The sequence below is a fragment of the Fundulus heteroclitus genome, chromosome 20 (genome assembly GCF_011125445.2).
Source record: "Fundulus heteroclitus isolate FHET01 chromosome 20, MU-UCD_Fhet_4.1, whole genome shotgun sequence".
In the NCBI taxonomy this organism is placed as follows: domain Eukaryota; kingdom Metazoa; phylum Chordata; class Actinopteri; order Cyprinodontiformes; family Fundulidae; genus Fundulus; species Fundulus heteroclitus.
Window position 1 is genome coordinate 23,221,757 of NC_046380.1, and position 20,313 is coordinate 23,242,069.

The 20,313-nt window shown below is 39.5% G+C and overlaps 2 protein-coding genes across 2 annotated transcripts; one reads left to right on the top strand and one right to left on the bottom strand.

The window, feature by feature from the left end:
• The first annotated feature begins 1,671 nt into the window (after positions 1 to 1,671).
• Positions 1,672 to 12,517, top strand: oxtr (oxytocin receptor). The gene is made up of 3 exons (XM_012863709.3): positions 1,672 to 1,875; positions 2,036 to 3,147; positions 11,944 to 12,517. The coding sequence occupies exons 2-3, from the start codon at positions 2,229 to 2,231 to the stop codon at positions 12,195 to 12,197; spliced, it is 1,173 nt and encodes a 390-aa protein (XP_012719163.1). The 5' UTR covers positions 1,672 to 1,875; positions 2,036 to 2,228; the 3' UTR covers positions 12,198 to 12,517.
• A 4,986-nt stretch (positions 12,518 to 17,503) lies between these two features.
• cav3 (caveolin 3) lies at positions 17,504 to 19,978 on the bottom strand. Its single transcript, XM_012863816.3, has 2 exons — positions 19,617 to 19,978; positions 17,504 to 18,347 (listed from the first exon to the last, which is right to left on the bottom strand). The coding sequence occupies exons 1-2, from the start codon at positions 19,731 to 19,733 to the stop codon at positions 18,006 to 18,008; spliced, it is 459 nt and encodes a 152-aa protein (XP_012719270.1). The 5' UTR covers positions 19,734 to 19,978; the 3' UTR covers positions 17,504 to 18,005.
• Between the last annotated feature and the right edge of the window lie 335 nt (positions 19,979 to 20,313).

A 20,313-nucleotide genomic window follows, 5' to 3' on the forward strand; every position in this document is an offset into this window, starting at 1 on the left:
TAACATTTGAGTAGGTGTTTTAAAATTTTTTCGACAGACAGGCAGGTTCTCTTTTTCCTGTCGCTGCCTTGTTTATTTGTGTTAATTGTAGCCTTACGCCTAATGAAATGCCAATATGTGGTTTCCCACAAAATTGGAATATTACATCAGACCAAATTAATAACGGGGATTTTATTACAGAAATGTCATGTTATGGTCTACACAATCATGAGAAGAAGTGCTGACTTGACAATTGTCCAGCAGACAGTTACTGACATTGTCCACTAGGATGGCCTGCCAACGTAGGATTTTTTTTGGAGAAGGTGTTCATTGAAAGGGTGTTGTGTGCAGACATGTTAGTGAAAAGTTGTGACAAACAAAGAGCTATGGTAGAAAAAAATAGACAAGCACAAAAGATAACCTATTGCTGTTAATGACGGCCTCCTCATTGAGGTATGTGCCAAACAGATTTGAGCAAAGAAAGGCAGCCTACTGAAAAGTCTATATAAAGTATAGAGTTTCCTGGTCAGGACATTACACTCTCCTCTTCTTTCACCTGTATGTGTTTGACCCTCATCTCTCTTTTGACACCCAAATAAAACACCTTTGCAAAACTTTTTTTTTTTTCATCTGAAAAACATTGCTGCCCTTCATTCGTCCCTCACCCAGTCAGATGTTAAAAAACTCCTTCATCTCTTCCAGACTGGATGACTGCAACTCCCTGCTGTTTGGTGTTTCTAATAAAAACCTACAAAAGCTGCAGTCTATCCTAAAAAAGTGCTTCTAGACTGCTTACGCACTTCAAAGAAATATTACTGTATCTCTACAGTTCTGTACTATCTTCCCTGGCTTCTCATTTTTTCAATATCAATATATATATATATATATACAATATATTCAATATAAGATCCGTCGCCTATACTCGCCAGTGTATCCATGGGAGTGCACCTAATTCTCTTAAAGAACCGCTGTCCATGCACACCACAGGATGCTCCCTTCGGTCTGCTGGCTCTTTTCGTCTCCACACCCCTAGGAAAAAAACCTCGATGACCTCGATGGGAGACGGGGTTCTCCTCAGCAGCCCCTCGTTTGTGGAATGAGCTGGCCGATTATTTGAAGGTGCCACCGACTCTCAAAGAACTGAAAACATTCCTGAATTTCAGGTTTTAGGATAGATATCTTACCTTTAGCTTTAATCATTTTCATGTTTGTCAACTTCTTTTACTATTGTTTGGTAGTGCTTTAAGATTCTATTTGTAAAATCTATTATAAATAAATGATAATGAAGACTATTATTATTATTATTATTATTATTATTATTATTATTATTATTATTATTATTATTATTATTATTAGAGTCCCTCCTTGCACTTCACATTGCGCACACAGCACTCTTTCACCCAGCATAATCTTCACCATATGAAATTCCCCAAGGGGAATACGCTTTTACTTAAACTATTTATGTGCTTTTTGAATTGTACAGCTGAAATTAAGATATTTATTTTTGTGCAAATATGTATTTCCATGTCTATAGATTATTGTTACAAATGTTCGTGACATAAAGCAGCTCTGGAGTTCTCTCCCTCAGGGTGATTTGTGCTGCAAAGCCGGTGACAGTGCACATGTCCACCAAGTGGTGGTGTTGAGTATGACTTTTTATTGCTCCTGACGAACTGGGGACCCTATAATAGGGGCTCCTGCACTGTGTTGCTGCCCATTCTGAAGATTCTCAGCAGAGACGATGTTAGAGCTTCAACTCTCAGCAGTTATTTTTCCTGTACAGTTTCAACGTATGTGTTTAGACTTTGGGAGCAGAAGTCTCAGACTGTCATTTAAAAATCTATTTGTTCAAGCTTTGTTTTGTGCTGTTGTTTTGGGGGGGATCACAATGAGCAGGTGAGCTGTATTAAAATACTGTATAATTTTTGTACTGCTTGGCAGATTCACTCATTCTCTGTCTGAGCATCATTCCCATCCTTCTTTAAAACACATTTTCTCTGTTGTTTCTGTTTGGAGAATAACAAATATCTTCTCTGTCCCCCTTTTCTTTTTACAGAATCATGGATGACGTCCGAGGCAACGGAAATCCCTTTTGCCAACTGGGAATGATGAACTGGACCCTGATTATGTCTTGGTACCTGTAAGGACGCAAGGAAGACTTGGGCTCTCACGACCCTCTCCGGGTGACCAAACCATTGCGAGATCACACACAGCCCTCTCCCATCCGCAGAGAGGACGAGACTGCGGCAATGGAAACTATTTCCAATGAAAGTGACATCTGGCAGCTGAACGAACCTTGGAGGAACTCGACCCTCCTGAACGGGACCATCGGGGTGAATCAAACGAACCCCCTGAAGCGGAATGAGGAGGTGGCGAAGGTGGAGGTGACCGTGCTCGCTCTGGTGCTCTTCCTGGCGCTCGCCGGGAACCTGTGCGTCCTGCTGGCCATCCACACCACCAAACACAGCCAGTCCCGCATGTATTACTTCATGAAGCACCTGAGCATCGCCGATCTGGTCGTGGCTGTATTTCAGGTCCTCCCTCAACTTATCTGGGACATCACATTTCGCTTCTACGGACCAGACATTTTATGCAGGTTGGTGAAATACCTGCAGGTCGTCGGGATGTTTGCCTCCACTTACATGTTAGTTTTGATGTCCGTAGACCGCTGTTTGGCCATTTGTCAGCCTCTCCGCTCTCTGCACAGAAGAAAAGACCGCTTTTATGTGATATCTTCTTGGCTCCTCAGTCTGCTCTTCAGCATCCCGCAGATGTTTATCTTTTCCCTCAGAGAGGTCGGCTCAGGAGTGTACGACTGCTGGGGCGACTTCGTGAAACCATGGGGAGCCAAAGCTTACATTACATGGATCAGCCTCACTATCTATATCATCCCGGTAGCCATACTTAGCATTTGTTACGGGCTCATCAGCTTTAAGATATGGCAAAACTTTAAGCTGAAAACCAGACGCGAGCAGTGCATCAGCCTGACGCCCAAAACCTGCAAAAGCAACACGCTGGCCCGGGTGAGCAGCGTAAGGCTCATCTCCAAGGCGAAGATAACCACCGTGAAAATGACTTTTGTGATTGTGGTGGCATACATCGTGTGCTGGACCCCCTTTTTCTCAGTCCAGATGTGGTCTGCGTGGGATCCAGCTGCACCCCGTGAAGGTGGGTTAAAAAAGAAGGCTGTCATAATGACTGCGCGCTGTGCGCAAAAAACGGTGGATGTGCGCTACGTGGTGCATTACGCACTTGGAATACTTTAAAACTCCAACACAGAAACGGTGGTCTCCCATTTGCATATTTAAAAAAATAAAATAAATAAAATACCCAGTGAATATACATTTTTTAATTGATGAGTTATCTGGCTTGAAAAATGCTGATTTTCATGCACAAAGAGCGGAAGTTTATTCGGTTGGAGCAAAATTAGACATTTTCTGGTCTCCACGAATATAATTCGTATTAATACAGTAGATTAGAACAGTGTGGCTGAGTTTACACTCGGATTAAAATTGATATTTTGTGTTTGTGCCATCTGGCAATGTTACCAGAAGATAGTCAGACGCAGCTCAAAGATGAAGTCAGTGGCCAACTCCATAATCTGACCAGTGAGATAAACTGACAAAGATTTACATGTTGACTGTGACCTTTTAAGAGGCAATAGTACCACGATTCAACCCATAAGGACGTATTTATATATGTGGTTCTTAAAAAAAGTAAAATACATACATTACAAATAAACACTTTTTTAATTTAATTATCTAAACATGTAAATAATACGGTTTTAAATTAAAATAACTAATTGAAATGTTAATATTTTACATCTTAAGCATACATACAATTATTCTATACAATTATATATATATATATATATATATATATATATATATATATATATATATATATATATATGTGTATATATATTTATGTATATGTATATATGTAAGCAAATTGTGACACTTTTCACCCTTGGTGACAGCTAGATCCTGTGCAGAAAAATATTGTAGTCTCCTTGTTGCTAAGTAATAATGTGTTACAAGTAAGACATGTTGTACGAGGTAATACAAATTGACCAATGGTGTTTTTCTTAAAGGAAAGGACAAATACAGAATTTTACAGCTTGCCTTCCACCCTCCCTGAGCTGTAGAGACCCATTGACGGCTAATCATTAATCAAATTAGTGTGCACCACCGCGCGTCAGACAGCTTTGGTGCCTGTGGGGAGACTTTGACATTTAACCACAATAAGCAACTAACAGCCACCCACTGCATGAGGTCTATGCATCTGCTGTCAGTGACCACACCTTTTAAAAGATTATCCATTTAAATTTATGATTTGGCTTATTTTATATTCCAATTAGAAGACATTTTAAAGTAAATGAAATTCAACACAACCAGCTGTGAGAATGCAGTACTATTTTGTGGGAAGTGTAAACAAAAATAACATGTTTGCTGTTTACAGAAAAGGAATAAGAAACATGTTTTTCAAGTTTCCATCACTTAACCCTTGGAATATTTGTGAACTAATATTTGTGAAAACAGAGCCATAACGTTCACAAAGCAAGAAACCCTTTAAAGTATGAGGCAGTAATGTTGGCAAGGTTCTTTTTAAGCACAGAGCCATAACATTTAGACAGTGGTGGTTTGTGCATGAATTTTACTCTGGTGGAGGCCATTTTCCTGCACACACACAACCAACCATACTGTACACTCTGCAGATGACGCTTTGGGTTTCATAAAATTGGAACCTTTTCCAACAAATTATTGTTGGAACCTTTTCCAACTTATTATTGTTGGAACCTTTTCCAACTTATTATTCCAATTAAGAACACAAAAGTGTTTTGTTTAACATTAGGCGTTTGCAATTTGTATGAAATAGTTCAGTCCAAGTTTGAGGTGTCTATATGTGCGTCTTTAACACCTCTCCCCAACAAATTTGGTCTTAATGGCAAAAAAACAAAACATCACAAGAACTTTTACTATACATTTCCACAAACAGAGTAAATAATTCATGAATCTGAAAACAATGTTTTAAAGAATCTCTCTTCACTTTTGAAGAATCAAGTGTACATTTGACCAATTTAAGCTTTTCAGATTTTGAAATGATATGCATCAACTTCAGTTCACATTTAATAATAAAAAAAAAAAAACATCAGTCCTTTAGTTTAGCACCGTGAACGAGATACCAACTTCAGCAATGTCCAGATCCATTGGCAGATACTAACGATTGACTAGAGCTGGAAATAAACAAATAAAAACATTGTTTGATGTCTAAATGTATTACAAAACCCTTATGACCTGATGGCCTGAGCAATGCTCATATCACAAACCGCCATGTTTGTATTTTTCTTTTGTCACATTTGTGTAAAATAGTTTGCACCTCTTATACAGAGGGCCACCTTGAAGGCATACACAAACTACACTGCTGCTGTGGCTCCACCAGGCCAGCAAGGGGCCCTCGAGAGCCCTTTACATTTTACACAGAACGAAGAACTGAATTGATAATATTTTCTAGAATTAGTTTTATTTTTTACTTTGAAGGTTGATTAATCGCTACTTTAAAATAATATAATATTCCTTTGAGCATTAAACAGTACATTTTTGGGGGGGATTTCAAAGATTGGAAAAGTTGTGCTGTTAAACACAAGTTCTTTGGTTGACTGTGGTCTGTCAAAACTCTGGGAACCCAGAGGAAAAAAAAAAGCTTGTTTTAATTTAATTAATTAATGATTTGATACAAAAAATGTTATGATGGAGCTGGGACAATTTATTTAAGATATTTTATCAGTGCAGTCGGGCCCCTTGTTAAATTCTGATAAGAGCCCCTTGCAATCTTGGACCAGCTCTTCCACCAGCAGTCAGTTTGATGCATTACAAGCAAAGACACATTGCCTGATGAAAAAGCAATTGGCTCTGACGCCACACCTCGCTGTGATATTTAGAGAAACAGTGGCCAGAGAGACGAGAAACAAAGTTGCTTCAATGTGTGTGAGGGGGGGAAAGGATTAATCCATTTCTTGTTAGGCAGGAGGAATCAGTGCAGAGGAGAAGGCTGAGTATGGACGTCAGCGATACTTAGAAATGGCAGAGTTTGGCAGCGATGCGTCCCCATGTTTGTGTACAAAAGGAGAGCAGGAGTGTCATCTGTGCGTGCTGATAAAGAGTTAATTAGAGGCAGAGACCGAGCCCTGAACAGACAGCTTAGGAAATAAACCCCAGCCAAGCAGAAAAATTTCTGTATTTAGAAAAAGGGGTGAAAAATATCAGAAAATAAATCTTTTTTAATAATATATGATACACCACATTATTCGGATCACTCATTCAAAACACCAACACCACACATAAAGGTAATCAGAAGCTACAGGTTTTTTTTTCCTTCAAGTTTAAGGAAATAGACACTGTGGGGCACTTGTTTTCTTTCTGAGAGCCATTGTGGATAAGAGGATCGGTTTCTATGCAAGGTGCATACCACCTATAAGCTTAATGACGTGAAACAGACCCCTGCTTGCCTGACCTTGGTTTTCCCCAGTATGTCCAGCTGCATGAGTTTGTGGGTATTTTAGCCTGAACAAGCAGAAAATCCTCTGTTATCTGACCATTAAATTGCTTAATCCCCTTTCAGCCATTTGCATTTTACAGACATGAATCTAGCAACAAATAGTATATTATTCTGCATTCTGAACCAAAGGGTGGAATTTTAATGCTGTTGGGGGAAATAATTGGTATGAATTGCAAAGTGACTTTAGATGATTTATAGAGACTTTCTCATACGAGCTTGCAAATGTCAGCCCAACATAGAGTACGCTGAGATAATATTTACATCCAATGAAAGGTTTACCTTTTCCTATGTGACAACGATAAACATTGGTCTGTTATTGGGCTTTTATGTGACAGAGACTAACACAATGTAGATCATAACTGCGAAGTGAAAAGACAATGATAAAAAGGCTTTCAGAATATAATAAAAAAACAAAGAAATATCTGAAAAGTGTGAAATGCACTTGTATTTAGTTGTCTTTACTCTTTTACCCCTAAATACAACCCAGTCCAACCAATGACCTTCAGAAGTCCCCAGGACAGCAAGCAGAGTCCATCTCTGAGTAAATTAATCTCAGTATAAATGCAGCTGCTCTGTGAAGGCTTCAGAGGTTTGTTAGAGAACCAACAGCATCATGAAGACCAAGGGACACACAAAAACGTTCAGCGTTAAAGTTGTCAGGCAGTTCAAAGCAGGGTTACATTATAAAACAACCTAAGCTTTGAAAACCTTAAAAACACTGTTTAAAGCGTTTCACAAACACAGACCTACTGAGACGTTACCTTCCACCTAAGCGTTAATCAGAAATGCATCAAAACGGTTTAACAGGGAAAGATCTTCAGAGGTCTGCAGCTCAGATGGACAACTCCACTCCACATATCTCGTCTTATTGGAAGATTGACAAGTTGATTCTAGAGGTAAAAGCCATAAAAAAAATCCTCTTTGCAGTTTCCTTCGAGCTTCGTGGGAGACAACAACAGTCTGGGCAGATTAGCTTTTTACACAGAACAATGGGCAACAATTTCAGCTTCTAGCTGGTAAATCTGGTAGACATGCGCTAAAAGGCTCTGCTGCCTTTTGTGCAGCACATAATGGCTCTACAACATATGCTAAATCCAAATGCATACAACATTTTCACCTTTTTACTTGTAAAACAATTTCCAAAACCCATGCATCATTTCCCTTCCATTTCACAGTAATTTCTACATTCAAGTCTCTTACATTAAGTCCCATTAAACACATTGCCGATTGTGACTGCAACGGCACAGAGCATGGAAAAGCTAAGGGGGACATGGATCCTTTTCCTGGGCACTGCAGGAGATATTTGTTGCTGCTCAGAGCTACCCGATGCCTTCAAGGTCAAAATAATTTGAATTCAGTTGGACAGACACACAGGAAAGCCTTCATAAGTTAAAGGCTTTGTTAGCTTAGTCGTAATAAATAGCAACGTTAACAATTTCTGCTCCCAGTATCTGAGCTGGAAAAAAAACATTTTATGCACAAGGTGATTAGTTTTCAATAACTCAGTGAGAAATGGTCTTCTTTTCAATATTACTACATATTATTTGACCAAGCACATGTGTGGCATGTTTCAATTTCATTTTAATAATTAATTTTTCTTAATATATTGTAATGTAACATTGTGCACACACTAAATAAAAACAATTGCCCTTATGCTTTATGTTCTGGAAAAAGGACAATTGTTAGTGAGTCTTGGCTGTTTAACTTTTGCATAACTTTTGGAGATGCAAAGAAAGTACTCAAAGCGGCTAATAAACATTAACACGTTTGGTTGTATTTACTATTTTCTTGAAGAAAAAAAAAAGAGGAAATGATGGACTAGCCTGTCAGATCACTTAGACTCTTGTGCTCAACTTCTGTAGACAGACAACTCTTATGGGAAATGTATTTAACATATAAATAGGCCATTATTCAAAGTGCTCCTTTATTGTTGGCTCAGTAGGTTGTAGCAAAACAAGTGATGATGTGGTTATGCATTGTAATGCAATAATGAATAATAAACCAAGCATGGACAATCAAGTTAACTTAATTATGTTTTCCATCTCATCCAAAGCAAAACTTTATCTTAAATAGAAACAGAATCTTGGCCCAATGCATGTCTCCAAGTTCTTCTCCAACAAATGAGACGTCAGCTCCATGACACTGATAACGTCTCTGAGCCTGAAGCCGTCGCACATTGAAGGTTTACCATTTTTAGCACCTGATTGGGCTTATCGCCATCATTTCTGAAAATGTCAGAAGATGACGAAATCCCCCATTCTTTGAGAGGTTTGTTAGTGGGAAACGTGGGAATGCGTTAGTGTGTGTGTGGTTTCACATTTAGCAGCCAGACAGATTTCATTATGTGGTGGACAAAAACAGCTGAAGGTTAAACCTTGACTCAGAAGCGCCCACAAACTCCCAGAAAAAATTAAATAAGAATTTGAACAGAAGCATCGCCCTGCTGCAGCTGTCGCCCTTGGAAACTGACTCACACCCAACTATTGATTTGCATTAATGGCTTTTATGGTCACAATATCCACCGTCCAATCTCTGAAGTCTCTTATTTTGTTAAAGGTCAGTTCTTGTGTTTCATCTTTAGAGGGGAGAAAACACGTCACAAGTCAAGAGCATTTGCTGTTTTAGCATTGAGTGTAATTCGGTGTTAAAATCCAAAATGAGGTTACCGCTAATGCATGTTTACCATTGGCGAACAACAATCAGCATGAAATGAATTTCTAAGGAGTCTTTTGGACTGGGCAGAATCAGCTCTGACAGCCGCACAGATGTCCCACCCGCAGGGCGATTAGTCTGTCGTTTCATTTGCTGTGTGATCTATCATTCCCCTGTGAGAGGCTCCATGAGCCAATTCAGTGAAGGGCTTTTTCCCCCATCAAGCCACGAAATATTCAAATCAGATCCAGCCTCTCCTCTGCTTTGATGATGAATCCCTGATAAGCTCCAGTTGGTGTCTTTGCACCGTCTGTCATGCGCTACATCCCGCAGGTTATAACTCAAAGGTAGACGGTGGCCCTCTTACACTGTTAACTAAGCTTAACTCAGTGTCATCACGTTCCGGTCTGCAAGCCTGACCCACGAGGACAAGCTTTTCTTAATCATGTGAGTGAAAGTTTTAATGTCTTCTGAGATGGTATTTACCCTGCGGCTTCTGATGAATCTAAGGGACAGACGCAATGAGATTAACTGGGGGCACAGGCAGACCGAGAGAAAGATTAGCAACCACTGAGAAGAGGTTAAATACAGGATACAAACCAATTACATGATCCGAAACTCATTTGCCAAATGTCAGGTGGACGGTGGAGTTAGCAGTGCAAATGTCATCCAGCGGGCCACTTGAGGTTGCTCTCTGTGATGTATCACTGGGCAAGGAACAGTATCACCTCCCCTACCCAGACAGGTAAAATACTTACAGAATTAAGCTTGATGCATACAGTCAGTGTTAGTTGGGATAGCCTGAAACCATTCCCCATCCTCAGGTTTTATTTTTATAAGAGGTTTAAGTTGCTGCATTTTTTCTGGCCCTTTTTTGACGTTTTGACTGTAATTTGAGGCGCCGAGAAACCCTACAGGCACCGCATGAGGCAACCCAGTATGACTGTGTGATAGATGAAGGCAGTCTGAACTTATTCTCTTCTTGTGGAAAACGGCAAACACTTAGTTTAGCAAAACTAAACCCTGACACTCCTGTGCTATGAGCTCGTAGAGAATACGTGCCTGCTTCCTAACAATATGTCACCTCGTTAGGTTGCTGGCATTTGCTAATTACCTTTGCTTATGAACCCAACAATGGCTCTGGTAGCATTGCCTTCATTTGGACATTTCAGGTTGAAAAGAGTCGTCTCTATGTTCCCTGCATCCTATTCCAGAGCTTTAATTTGCAAAGATTGGGAAATGTTAGCACGTTTTCCCAAGCAATGCATTTGGAAATTGTTAATAACTTCCTTCCTACGTTCCTTTACCAGTAACACACGGGGTTTGTTAGGGGATTACTCCCTTAGGAGATGAAGGAAAATTTGTAGCTAGTTTTGTGCAAAAAGAAAGAAGTTTTAGTCTTCTGCAAGGCTATGAAGTCTCAACTGCAGCAATGACAGGGTAAAACTTCAGTCTTTTTTTGCAAATCTTCCACATATTTGCAGACTCTGCTACTAAGAGCAACTCTTCTGTAAAACTGACCAAATTTTTACAGACAATATTTGACCTCCTGCCTGCCCGGAGTCCATGCGTGCAATGCCAAATGATCACATTCCCGTCCGATATCACAGCTGAAGAGCAACGCCGTTGTGGAACATGCAGGGATATTTGATTTACAGTTGATAGCAGATATGAAATCACACAGTATGAAATAATAAACATCCCCCCCCCCCCCCCCCTCTTGTCTGAAATTACATCAGACTAAAACGTTCTTGTTTAAGGTTAGGATAACCAAAATGATTACTGTTTGCTTGAGACCAGAATAGTTAGTGGGACATTTTTTGGTGGGATTCAAATTGTTTTCCTGAACATTTTGAAATACGCATATACTAAGATGATTATGAATTTAGAAAATAACACTGGACAGCTCAGACTATGTAATCTTCTAATAGTTTAAATACCAACCTCTCAAGTAAACAGAGGCACACCTGTGGATGTATTTTGTATGTGACATCATACAAAATTTATTAAAAGAAGTGTGTGAGATATCAGGAAGATAAATGTGAGTCTAATCCCTTCTGCCCCAGTTTGCAAAGGCATAGAAATAAAGACCTTAATTCTGTATGCAAACCTTGTTCTGTTATTATGACCACTGTTGCATTTGGAAGAAAAACAAGGAAGCCTTAAAGCATCCCAACTCTAGTCTGGAGCACTTCACAAAATAGATGAAATCATAAAGAAATGGCTTTGTGTTAAAGTATTAAAGCAACATATCAAGGGATCAGCCAATGCTTAGGTGTTGGTGGGTGTTCCAGTCAAACAATTAGACCTAAGCCTAACCCCCAGTTATATACAAAGTGGCTTAAGGACAGTAACGTCACTGTTTTAGAGTCATTATTTGACAAAATGACCCTCAGAAAAGTTGTGTGAAGGCTTGAAAGGGTTTGTAAGCAAGGTAGCCTACAAACCTGACTCCTGAATTAAACCCTTTAATATGAGTTAACGTCAGAAAATAATAGCAGAAACATTTTATTTCTTTTGATGCAGAGTATGTAACTATCTGGTTTTAACGGTGCATGCATATCTCTGGGTGAGAAATATTGCTTGCTGGGTGCATACGGCTCATTGCCATGTAATTCAATGCCAGCTATCAGAATTGGAAAGGCATTTTTCATCTGCACCCCCAAAACTTGGACGAGACAGACTCCAAATCAGTGCAAGTCTTTCTTCTCCATGTCACAGCAGTAACTTTTCTCTGTCTCTCCCCGTACGCAGCCATGCCCTTCATTATCTCCATGCTGCTTGCAAGCCTCAACAGCTGCTGTAACCCCTGGATCTATATGTGCTTCGCTGGGCATCTCTTCCACGACCTGAGGCAGAACTTCCTGTGTTGTTCCGCTCGCTACCTTAAGTCATCCCAGTGCCGCTGCGAGCGTGACTTTGACTCCAGCCACAAGAGCAACTCATCGACCTTTGCCATTAAGAGCACCAGCAGTCAGAGGAGCATCACACAGACATCCAGCACGTAAGCCCCTGGCCTCCCGTTTTTTTCCTCTCTCCCAAGCTGCCCACTCAGCCTCTCACTACATGCTGCTCCCCATAAATTTTCCAGTGGTTCGATCTCTTTAAAATGCCTCTCTCTGCAAGAGTTGCTGTTAAAGCAAAGAAGGTGTAAAAACAAAAAAACAAAAAACAAAAAAACACAGTACTCTCACTTCAGCATACATGTATAATTTAACTGTGAAACGAAAAACTTTAATGAACAGATTGCCTTTCCATAAGGTTTCAATGAGATAATCATGGACTAAAATCAATGAGTGAAAGATACTTTTTCTATGTTTTTGTTTTTTTAAATACTTGATCTAAATGTACAGGATGTATCTTAGTGTTAATTGTGCATACAAACTGAATAAAAAGAGTATTTGATGAATGTCCAAGCGCTGTAAATTGTTCCGGTTTTGTCACCAGCAAAGCTCCAGTAGCCCAGTGTTGTTATTAGTTTATTCCTGTTAAATTTGTCTGTTATAAATACTATGTATCCTGTTGTTCAGCTTGTTACATATTTGCACAGATATAAACTGTTACTGCAGATCTTGTTGAATTCAATATGCCATGCCTGTCATTGCTAAACATCAGAGAAATGGTTAAAAAAATAAATTAATGAATTCATAAAAAAAAAAAACAATAAAAAAAGTAATAAAAGGTTTTGACAATGTTATTGTTCGCCTCCAGCTGACATGCATCAGGGCTAATTTTACTAAGGGCAAAATGTCATCAGATAGGTGTTGGGTTGTTTATTCAGTGCTCAACCCTACTTAAACAAAGTTCAGAATACAATTACTTGCAAAGGTGTTCATAACATCTGAACTTTTTTCATGTTTTGTCAGGTTTTTTCCATCTCAGAAAGTGAATCTCATATATTATATAATTACACAGGTAATTATATGGCTTACAGGTTTAAGAAAACCCAAAATACAGTGTCTAAGAAACCTAGAATATCACATTAGACCCTGCATTCAATACTTGGTTGGGCCTCCTGCATGAATTACTACATCGATGTGCCAGGGCATAAAGGCAATCACTCTGTGACACTGTGTAGGTGTTGTGGAAGCCCAGCTATCAAAGCAATGATAGCTGCCTTCAGGTCATCTGCCTCGTTGGGTCTGGTGTCTCTCATCTTCCTCTTGACAACCCAGTGATTTTCTCTGGGGTTCAGGTCAGGGGGGTTTGCTGGCAAATCAAGAACAGGAGCACCATGGTCATTGAACCAGCTTTTGATACCTGTGGGCAGGTGGCAAGTTCTGCAGGAAAATAAAATCAGCTTCTCCAAACAGCTTGTCAGCAGAGAGAAGAATTTCATGGTAGATTGCTGCATTGACTATGGACTTCAGAAAACCCAGTGGACCAACACCAGCAGATGACTTGGTACCCCAAACCATCTCTGACTGTGGAAAGTTTATGCTGGACTTCCTCCAGAGTCTGGGACTGTGATTTCCAAATAAAATGCAGAATGTACTTTGATCTAAAACAGGACTTTGTAGCATTGAGCAACAGTCCAGTTTCCTTTTCAGGTAAGACGCTTCTGTCATTGTCTCTATTTCAGGAGTGTCTTGACATGAGGAGTGTGACATTTGTAGCCCATGTCTAGTATTCATCTGTGTGTATCAGCTCTGGATGCACCATCACCATACCATTTCTTATAAAGTGGTTCTCCCTGTTACTGGTGCACCTTTTCCTACCACACTTCTTCCTTCCACTCTATTTTCTGTTAATAAGAACTCTGTGAACAACCAGCTTCTTCAGCAGTGACCTTTTGTGGTTTTCCTCTGGACATCTGTGGAGTCAGCAGTCTTCCCCATGATTGTGTCGCCCACTGATCCAGACTGAGAGAACATTTAAAGGCTCAGGAAACTTTTGCAGGTGTTTTGAGTTAATTAGCTGATTAGGGCCCAACACCACAAGTTTCCAGTTATGAACATGTTACCATTATTCATATTTTCTCATACACTGACATAAACATCAAAATTACAGGAAACAAAGACTTGGACTAAATCACTATGTTTTTGTTAACTTCCCGTTAAAGGGGAGTTTTTCTTTCCACTGTTGCGTCATGCTTGCTCAGTATGAGGGATTGCTGCAAAGCAATGGACAATGCAGGCGACTCTCCCTGTAGCTCTACGCTTCTCCAGGAGTGAATTGGCGCTATATAAATACAATTTAATTGGATTTAATTGAAATAATTATTCTATGTAATATATGAATTTCACTTTCTTAGATGATTGGCAAAAAATCTTGGAGTTTTACGCAATACCTGTATGTACCTGTATTGTGCACCTGGAGGACATCTTGCCACTCCTTCTGCAGCATGAGAGAAACACTGGTGTCTGTTAACAGCTAAAGACTAATGTAATGGGTAAAAGGCTGAAGCATTGGTTAGGGGTCAGGGGGAATTGCCATTTATCATCTGACATTACTGTGGACATCATGCCTCACTGATCATAGATTAACTTAGATTTGAAGATATCTTGATTGCTATTCTTGAAAATAATTCAACACCAGCAACTGTTTTTGAGCAAAGCAATATATTTGCAGATAAGTTCAATCGTGTGGGGGTCTACAGTTGGTGAATTTTATTTATTCATTTTCTAGAAGTAGGTGAAGCACATGAAAGGAAGCTCTATAGGGAAGGAAGTGAAGCTACTACCCAAGTGGAATGAAGATGGTGGTATTAACTGTGCTTTATCCTGAACTGGTAACAGGCTGAGGCGATTTACCAGCTATTTAAATTGGGTGAGATGTAGCAGCAACACATCTAAAACATGCAGGAAAGCAGCCCTCAAAGCCTGAAAATGCTCAATGACTGTTAAGCTAAGGATGTTGAGGGATTTAAAGATGTTAAAACCCCTGAAGTAGTTGAGGATGCTGAGGAACACGAGGATTTGCCACCCAAACTAGCTACAGGACAACAGAAAGGAAATTGTCACATATAAGGAAGCTAAAAAAGTGCTTGTTTCAGCGTGGAAGGCTTGTTTTTATGTTCCTTACTAGTGATGAAAAATAGTTACGTTATTAAGTTTGTATATAAAGAAGAGCGGTAATGATTGTCAATTTAGTTTTGGTTTGGGAGAGCAAAGGAAAATGTAAGTTTTGATTATCTTGACTACACAGCTGAAAAATGTGAGGTAGGGAGTGCCCGAGGACTCAAGGTGAAGAGCTTAGAGGGATGAGAAGAATTTGTAAAGAGCTCAGGGAGAGGTGTCAGGAAGAATTTATAATGTTTTCATTACACTGAATAACACTACAAAAAGGATCAAAGATGTAGCAACAATATTTCTAATCGTTTTCACACATTTTGACATTATCAATTGTTTATCAACAGCATATTTTAGTCTAAAAGCAAGTGGTTAACCTGATCAAGAATACAAAAATATTGCTTAGAAAAGTAAAATTTTTTCAAGCATAAAGATTAATAAATCCTCACTGACGACATCATAGTTCATCCATGAAAGGGTCACTTGCATATACCGCCAATATTAATGACGATGGACAGTTAATAACCTTATTTGCGTGGATGTTTATCTGGTTAAAAGTGTTTGAACCTGTTTGAAAACGGTTATCAGACTACAACAGCTATCTCTCAGTCATATTTTATGTCAAACACAGATTTTCTTTCTCTCAATAATCATATAAATAAAATACTGCAGGAAAGTTTTGTGTGGAAATAAAAGACCAGAACACAGTGGCCAGCGTGAAAAACAACGATGTTATGAACAAAGCAGGGTGTGGTGGCAGTGAACCATTAAGAAATGGTCTGAGAACAGAACACAACAGCCTCCTCTAGTGGGTCTCAGTCCACTGGTCAGCACTTCCAGGATGACAGAAGGATTCAAAACACTTTGCTGTGAACGATTTCTGAAGCTTTTAGAAAATACTTCACATTATTGCATGCAATTAACTCTAGTCTGATCAGTACACATTTAAAAGTGTTTGTTTATCCACCAAATTAGTAAAAAAGTATGTTAAAAGGTGTCTTACCTTAATGTAATTATCAGACTCAGAAACCCGGTTTTATTTATCCTTTTAAAGACTGTATCATTAAGGGTTATCATAAAATAGATAGAAAATGAGGCAGGGCATACGTCTAAAGCACATAGAAAGGATCTTAAAATACAGGACAAAGTAGTTGTTTACAATTATTTTCATTCCCTTGAGGTATAGCATGAACAACTTGAAATATATTGATAACAGGACAATACAAACTGTAAAATGAAATGCACACAAGTGACATCATTCATCATTGCAGGAATATATGTTGACGTAAAGGTTTTGCATATATGTCAATATATTTCCCATTCTGCTGGATACAAGTATTGTAAAACTGGACCCTTTGTGATCCAAAATAATCCATCCAAGATAAAGTGTTTCAAAACGTTACACCTACCAATAATGTGTTTATATATATATATATATATATATATATATATATATATATATATATATATATATATATATATATATATACTGTTCAATTTAACTGAGAATGTAACAAATCTTTCAAAGTGAAAACAGAAGCAGTAACCTGATAAGTAAGTAAGTGTTTGAAGCACCTTATGATTGACTCAGCATCCAACATCTTGACCTGACAACATTTGCCTGCTCTGTTTTGCAACCTCCAAATATTTATGATTTATCACCCTTCTTCAAGTAGCCCCAAAGGTTTTCTGACGGATTTAGTTCTCCCTTCTGGCTTAGGTCATTCCAAATCTTAGTCTGAAATAAAATCTTCCTTCTTCATTTTTCTTGCAGCCAGAAAGAACCAGCATTGAGAGTTGTAAATATTTACCTCCACCTTAACAAAAGACCTTAGCTCAATCTGAAGAGATTATGGTGGTGGCAACAATGCTGCCACGACTATGTTTCACTATTGGTGGGAAGTTCATTTGGGAGTGTTATTTCTCTGCCAAACCTACCTCATTGGATTTGTGACCCAAAGTTTACATATTTGTTATTTTATTTTAACTGACCATAAGAGCCAAGCCTGGATATTCCTTTTTTTGTACATATATCTGGGTTAAAGGAAATTACTGGCACGTGTTCAACACAACCAATTTGTGACTAAACATTCTGCAGCTCATTCAGTGTTGCTGTTGGTTTCTAGGGAGCCTTCCTGGCAAGTTTCTCACTTGCTCTTTAATGTTGGAGAAACCTCTGATCTTACTAATGTCACTACTGTTGTTGATCCTCTCCTGGGAGATACATTTGTATTTCTTTGGGGCATTTCTAACCTCTCTGTGAACTCTGGCTTTAGTTAAAGGATACAAATCAACAAATGTCAGAAAATCCTAATAGAACAGCTTTATTTCTGGTTATTATTTTTACAGTTCTTCTAACAGATTTGTTTGTATTTCAGTTGGATTCAATGGGAGATATAATACATTGGCGGTGGAAACATTTTTTTTGTAATTATTTATCATGGTCTCATTGTTTGACATCAAATCAAACTGTTTTTTGTGTAAACTTCTGACATTACTGTAGGTGTGAATACTGAGATGTCCCTCATGACAGTAGGCCTTCTTCTTCTATTAGGGCCAACCTAGACGTGCCAGACCTGTCAGAGAACCACACTGCTTGCTGCAGCTGTCAAACCACTTCTTGTGGCTAAATGCATGCTGGGCATGTCATGCTTTAGACCGCTGGTTCAGGCTTTGGAGGGCGGAGAACAGCGTGTTACATTGAGACGAAGATGGTTGCAAAGCAAGATGCCAGGGACGGATTATCTTTCTGCTGTATAAAACGATGCCACACTTTCTCCAATCTTCAAACTACAATGTGAGTTCCTAGACCTCTTTGCGCAGTGCCACGCGCACACTGCTGAAAATCTTGCCCAGAGCTTCAAAGAAGGGATCACAGAAGGTCTGAATGCAGAGTGAGTAAATGCGGCTGACGCATTGCGACTCAATCAGGCAGCTCTTGATGCAGGGAACCACGGCCCAGATGTGGCAGAAGGAGATGCAGGCAAACAGGAAGCCCCAGAGCAGAGCCACCGGGATGCCGAAGACAGCAGACAGGACGCGGTAGCACCAGTATTTGGACACAGTGAAGGTGGTGTAGCTGAGCTTCCACACTCCATCCAGGCTGTGTGTGCCATCAGGCTCTGCGATCACATCCTCAAACTCCACCTAATGAGACAATTTAAAGAGGCAGTCATTAGCACAGATAACACGGCTTTTACACCCCTCCTCCAACCAGTCCTCCAAGGACCTCAAACAGTTCTCGCAAATGAATGTGAAGTGCAAAGTTTACGCTTTGAAAACCACATAGCCCTGGGGTCAAATATATGCAGAGAAACCAATAACCCGTGCGCTCCATGTACAGCTGCACAGACAAAGTGCCGGCACGGCTTTTAATGCTGCCCCCTGATCAGTCAAAAAGCTTTATTCCGGCTCATTTTTCCAAAATCAAAGCTAGTCTCATGCAAAATTCATGAGAGAGTGGCTCCACAATGTTGCAATCTGTTTTTGGATTGCATTACGTGCCACCTGGTCCTCCTGAAAAAAGTAGGCCATTACATTCTCAGCTGAGGTTCAGCATCGAAGTACTGTCAGTAATCAAAGTTCTGCAGGCAGGCACACACTGAACATCTGAAAGCTTTTCTCCCTCTACAGATTATTCCACAGACGAGGCATGGGAAGTAATAAGTAGGTTTCCAAAAGGGATAGCGGAGATTTAAGTAAAAATCAATAAATATATGTACGGTTGCACGAACAAGTTTTTTTTTTTTTGTATAGGAGCATGAAATCATTTTACAGCAGTTCTTGTAATTGTCAAATTTAATTGCTAATTTAACACTGACTACAACATAGGACCAATCTTTTGCAAGTTTTGTTTAACTTTAAAAGTTTTCTGTGTCCAGTTTTGTAAAAAAAAAAAAGAAAAAGAAAGAAAAGCTGCCGTGAAAGCGTTTTGTAAATGTTTCTATCGTGAATAATGGAGTCACTAAACATTTTCATAACCATCCTTGTAGCCTTTGTTTCGCCAACCCACTTCTTAAAACTTAAATTAATACAAGTTAATTTTCTCATATATATATATATATATATATATATATATATATATATATATATATATATATATATACATATTCTGGTGTTGCCATAGCAACAAAGAAAAGTAAAGAGTGAAAGAAAATCGGAGCCTCCAGTGCGTATCAGTTTTCAACTCCTTCTAGCCCATCCCCAAAATAAATCTTTGCTCTACTTGAGCAACATGAATAGCTCCTGGTCTATTTCAGGGTTTCTCTCATACAATGCCTTGTTCTCCTTTCAGCATTCCCAGCACCTGCCTTTGCAATTTCATCTAAATGTGCACAGCTGCAATTAAAGTCAGTGATTTTCATCCCTAAAACCTTTCCCATGACAGTTTTGTTCTTTGGTTCTTTCTGCACAAACCTTCACCACGTCCTCGTTGATCTGCTTGGGGTCTCTGTTGATCAGATCGATCTCCTTGGTGTGGCTGTCCTTCACAATCTTTTCCTCATTGGTGTTGTACTGGTACTGATCCGCCATGGTCGGGGCTGTGCTGGTCCCGGGGTCCGGCTGAAGACAGGGGCACTACGATCCTTTCTGGAAACTGCACGCAGCAGTTCTCCGTTCAGTTCTGAGCCTTTCTGTAGCAGGACTCTGACGCTCTCCGCTGACATGCCAAGGGACAGCTGCTGCAAGCGCCCTGTTAGAAATGGTGGCCTTGCCCCCACCCTGCACGCACAAACTCGCACAAACACACACTGTACGGTCACACATGTACACACAAATACAACTGTACACTCCCACACATGTACACAGTGTAATGACCACAGACAGAAAAGGAATGCCTCAAAGAAGAACCCAGGGTTGTGTCATATTTCACATGGAGTTGTTGGGCTAACTGGGATGGGTTTGCACAGTGGCACTAACTCCCACTAAAGAAAAAAAAGCACAAACACACCCACATGCTCTGGCTTCAGTCAGGTTTGAACTACAGTATACATTACTAAGCTTAATTTGAGATGGGTCAAAGTATTCATGCCTCTTGAACTTTTCCACATTTTGTCACATTGCAACCATAAACCTCAATGTATTTTAATGAGTTTTAATGAGATTTGTGCCC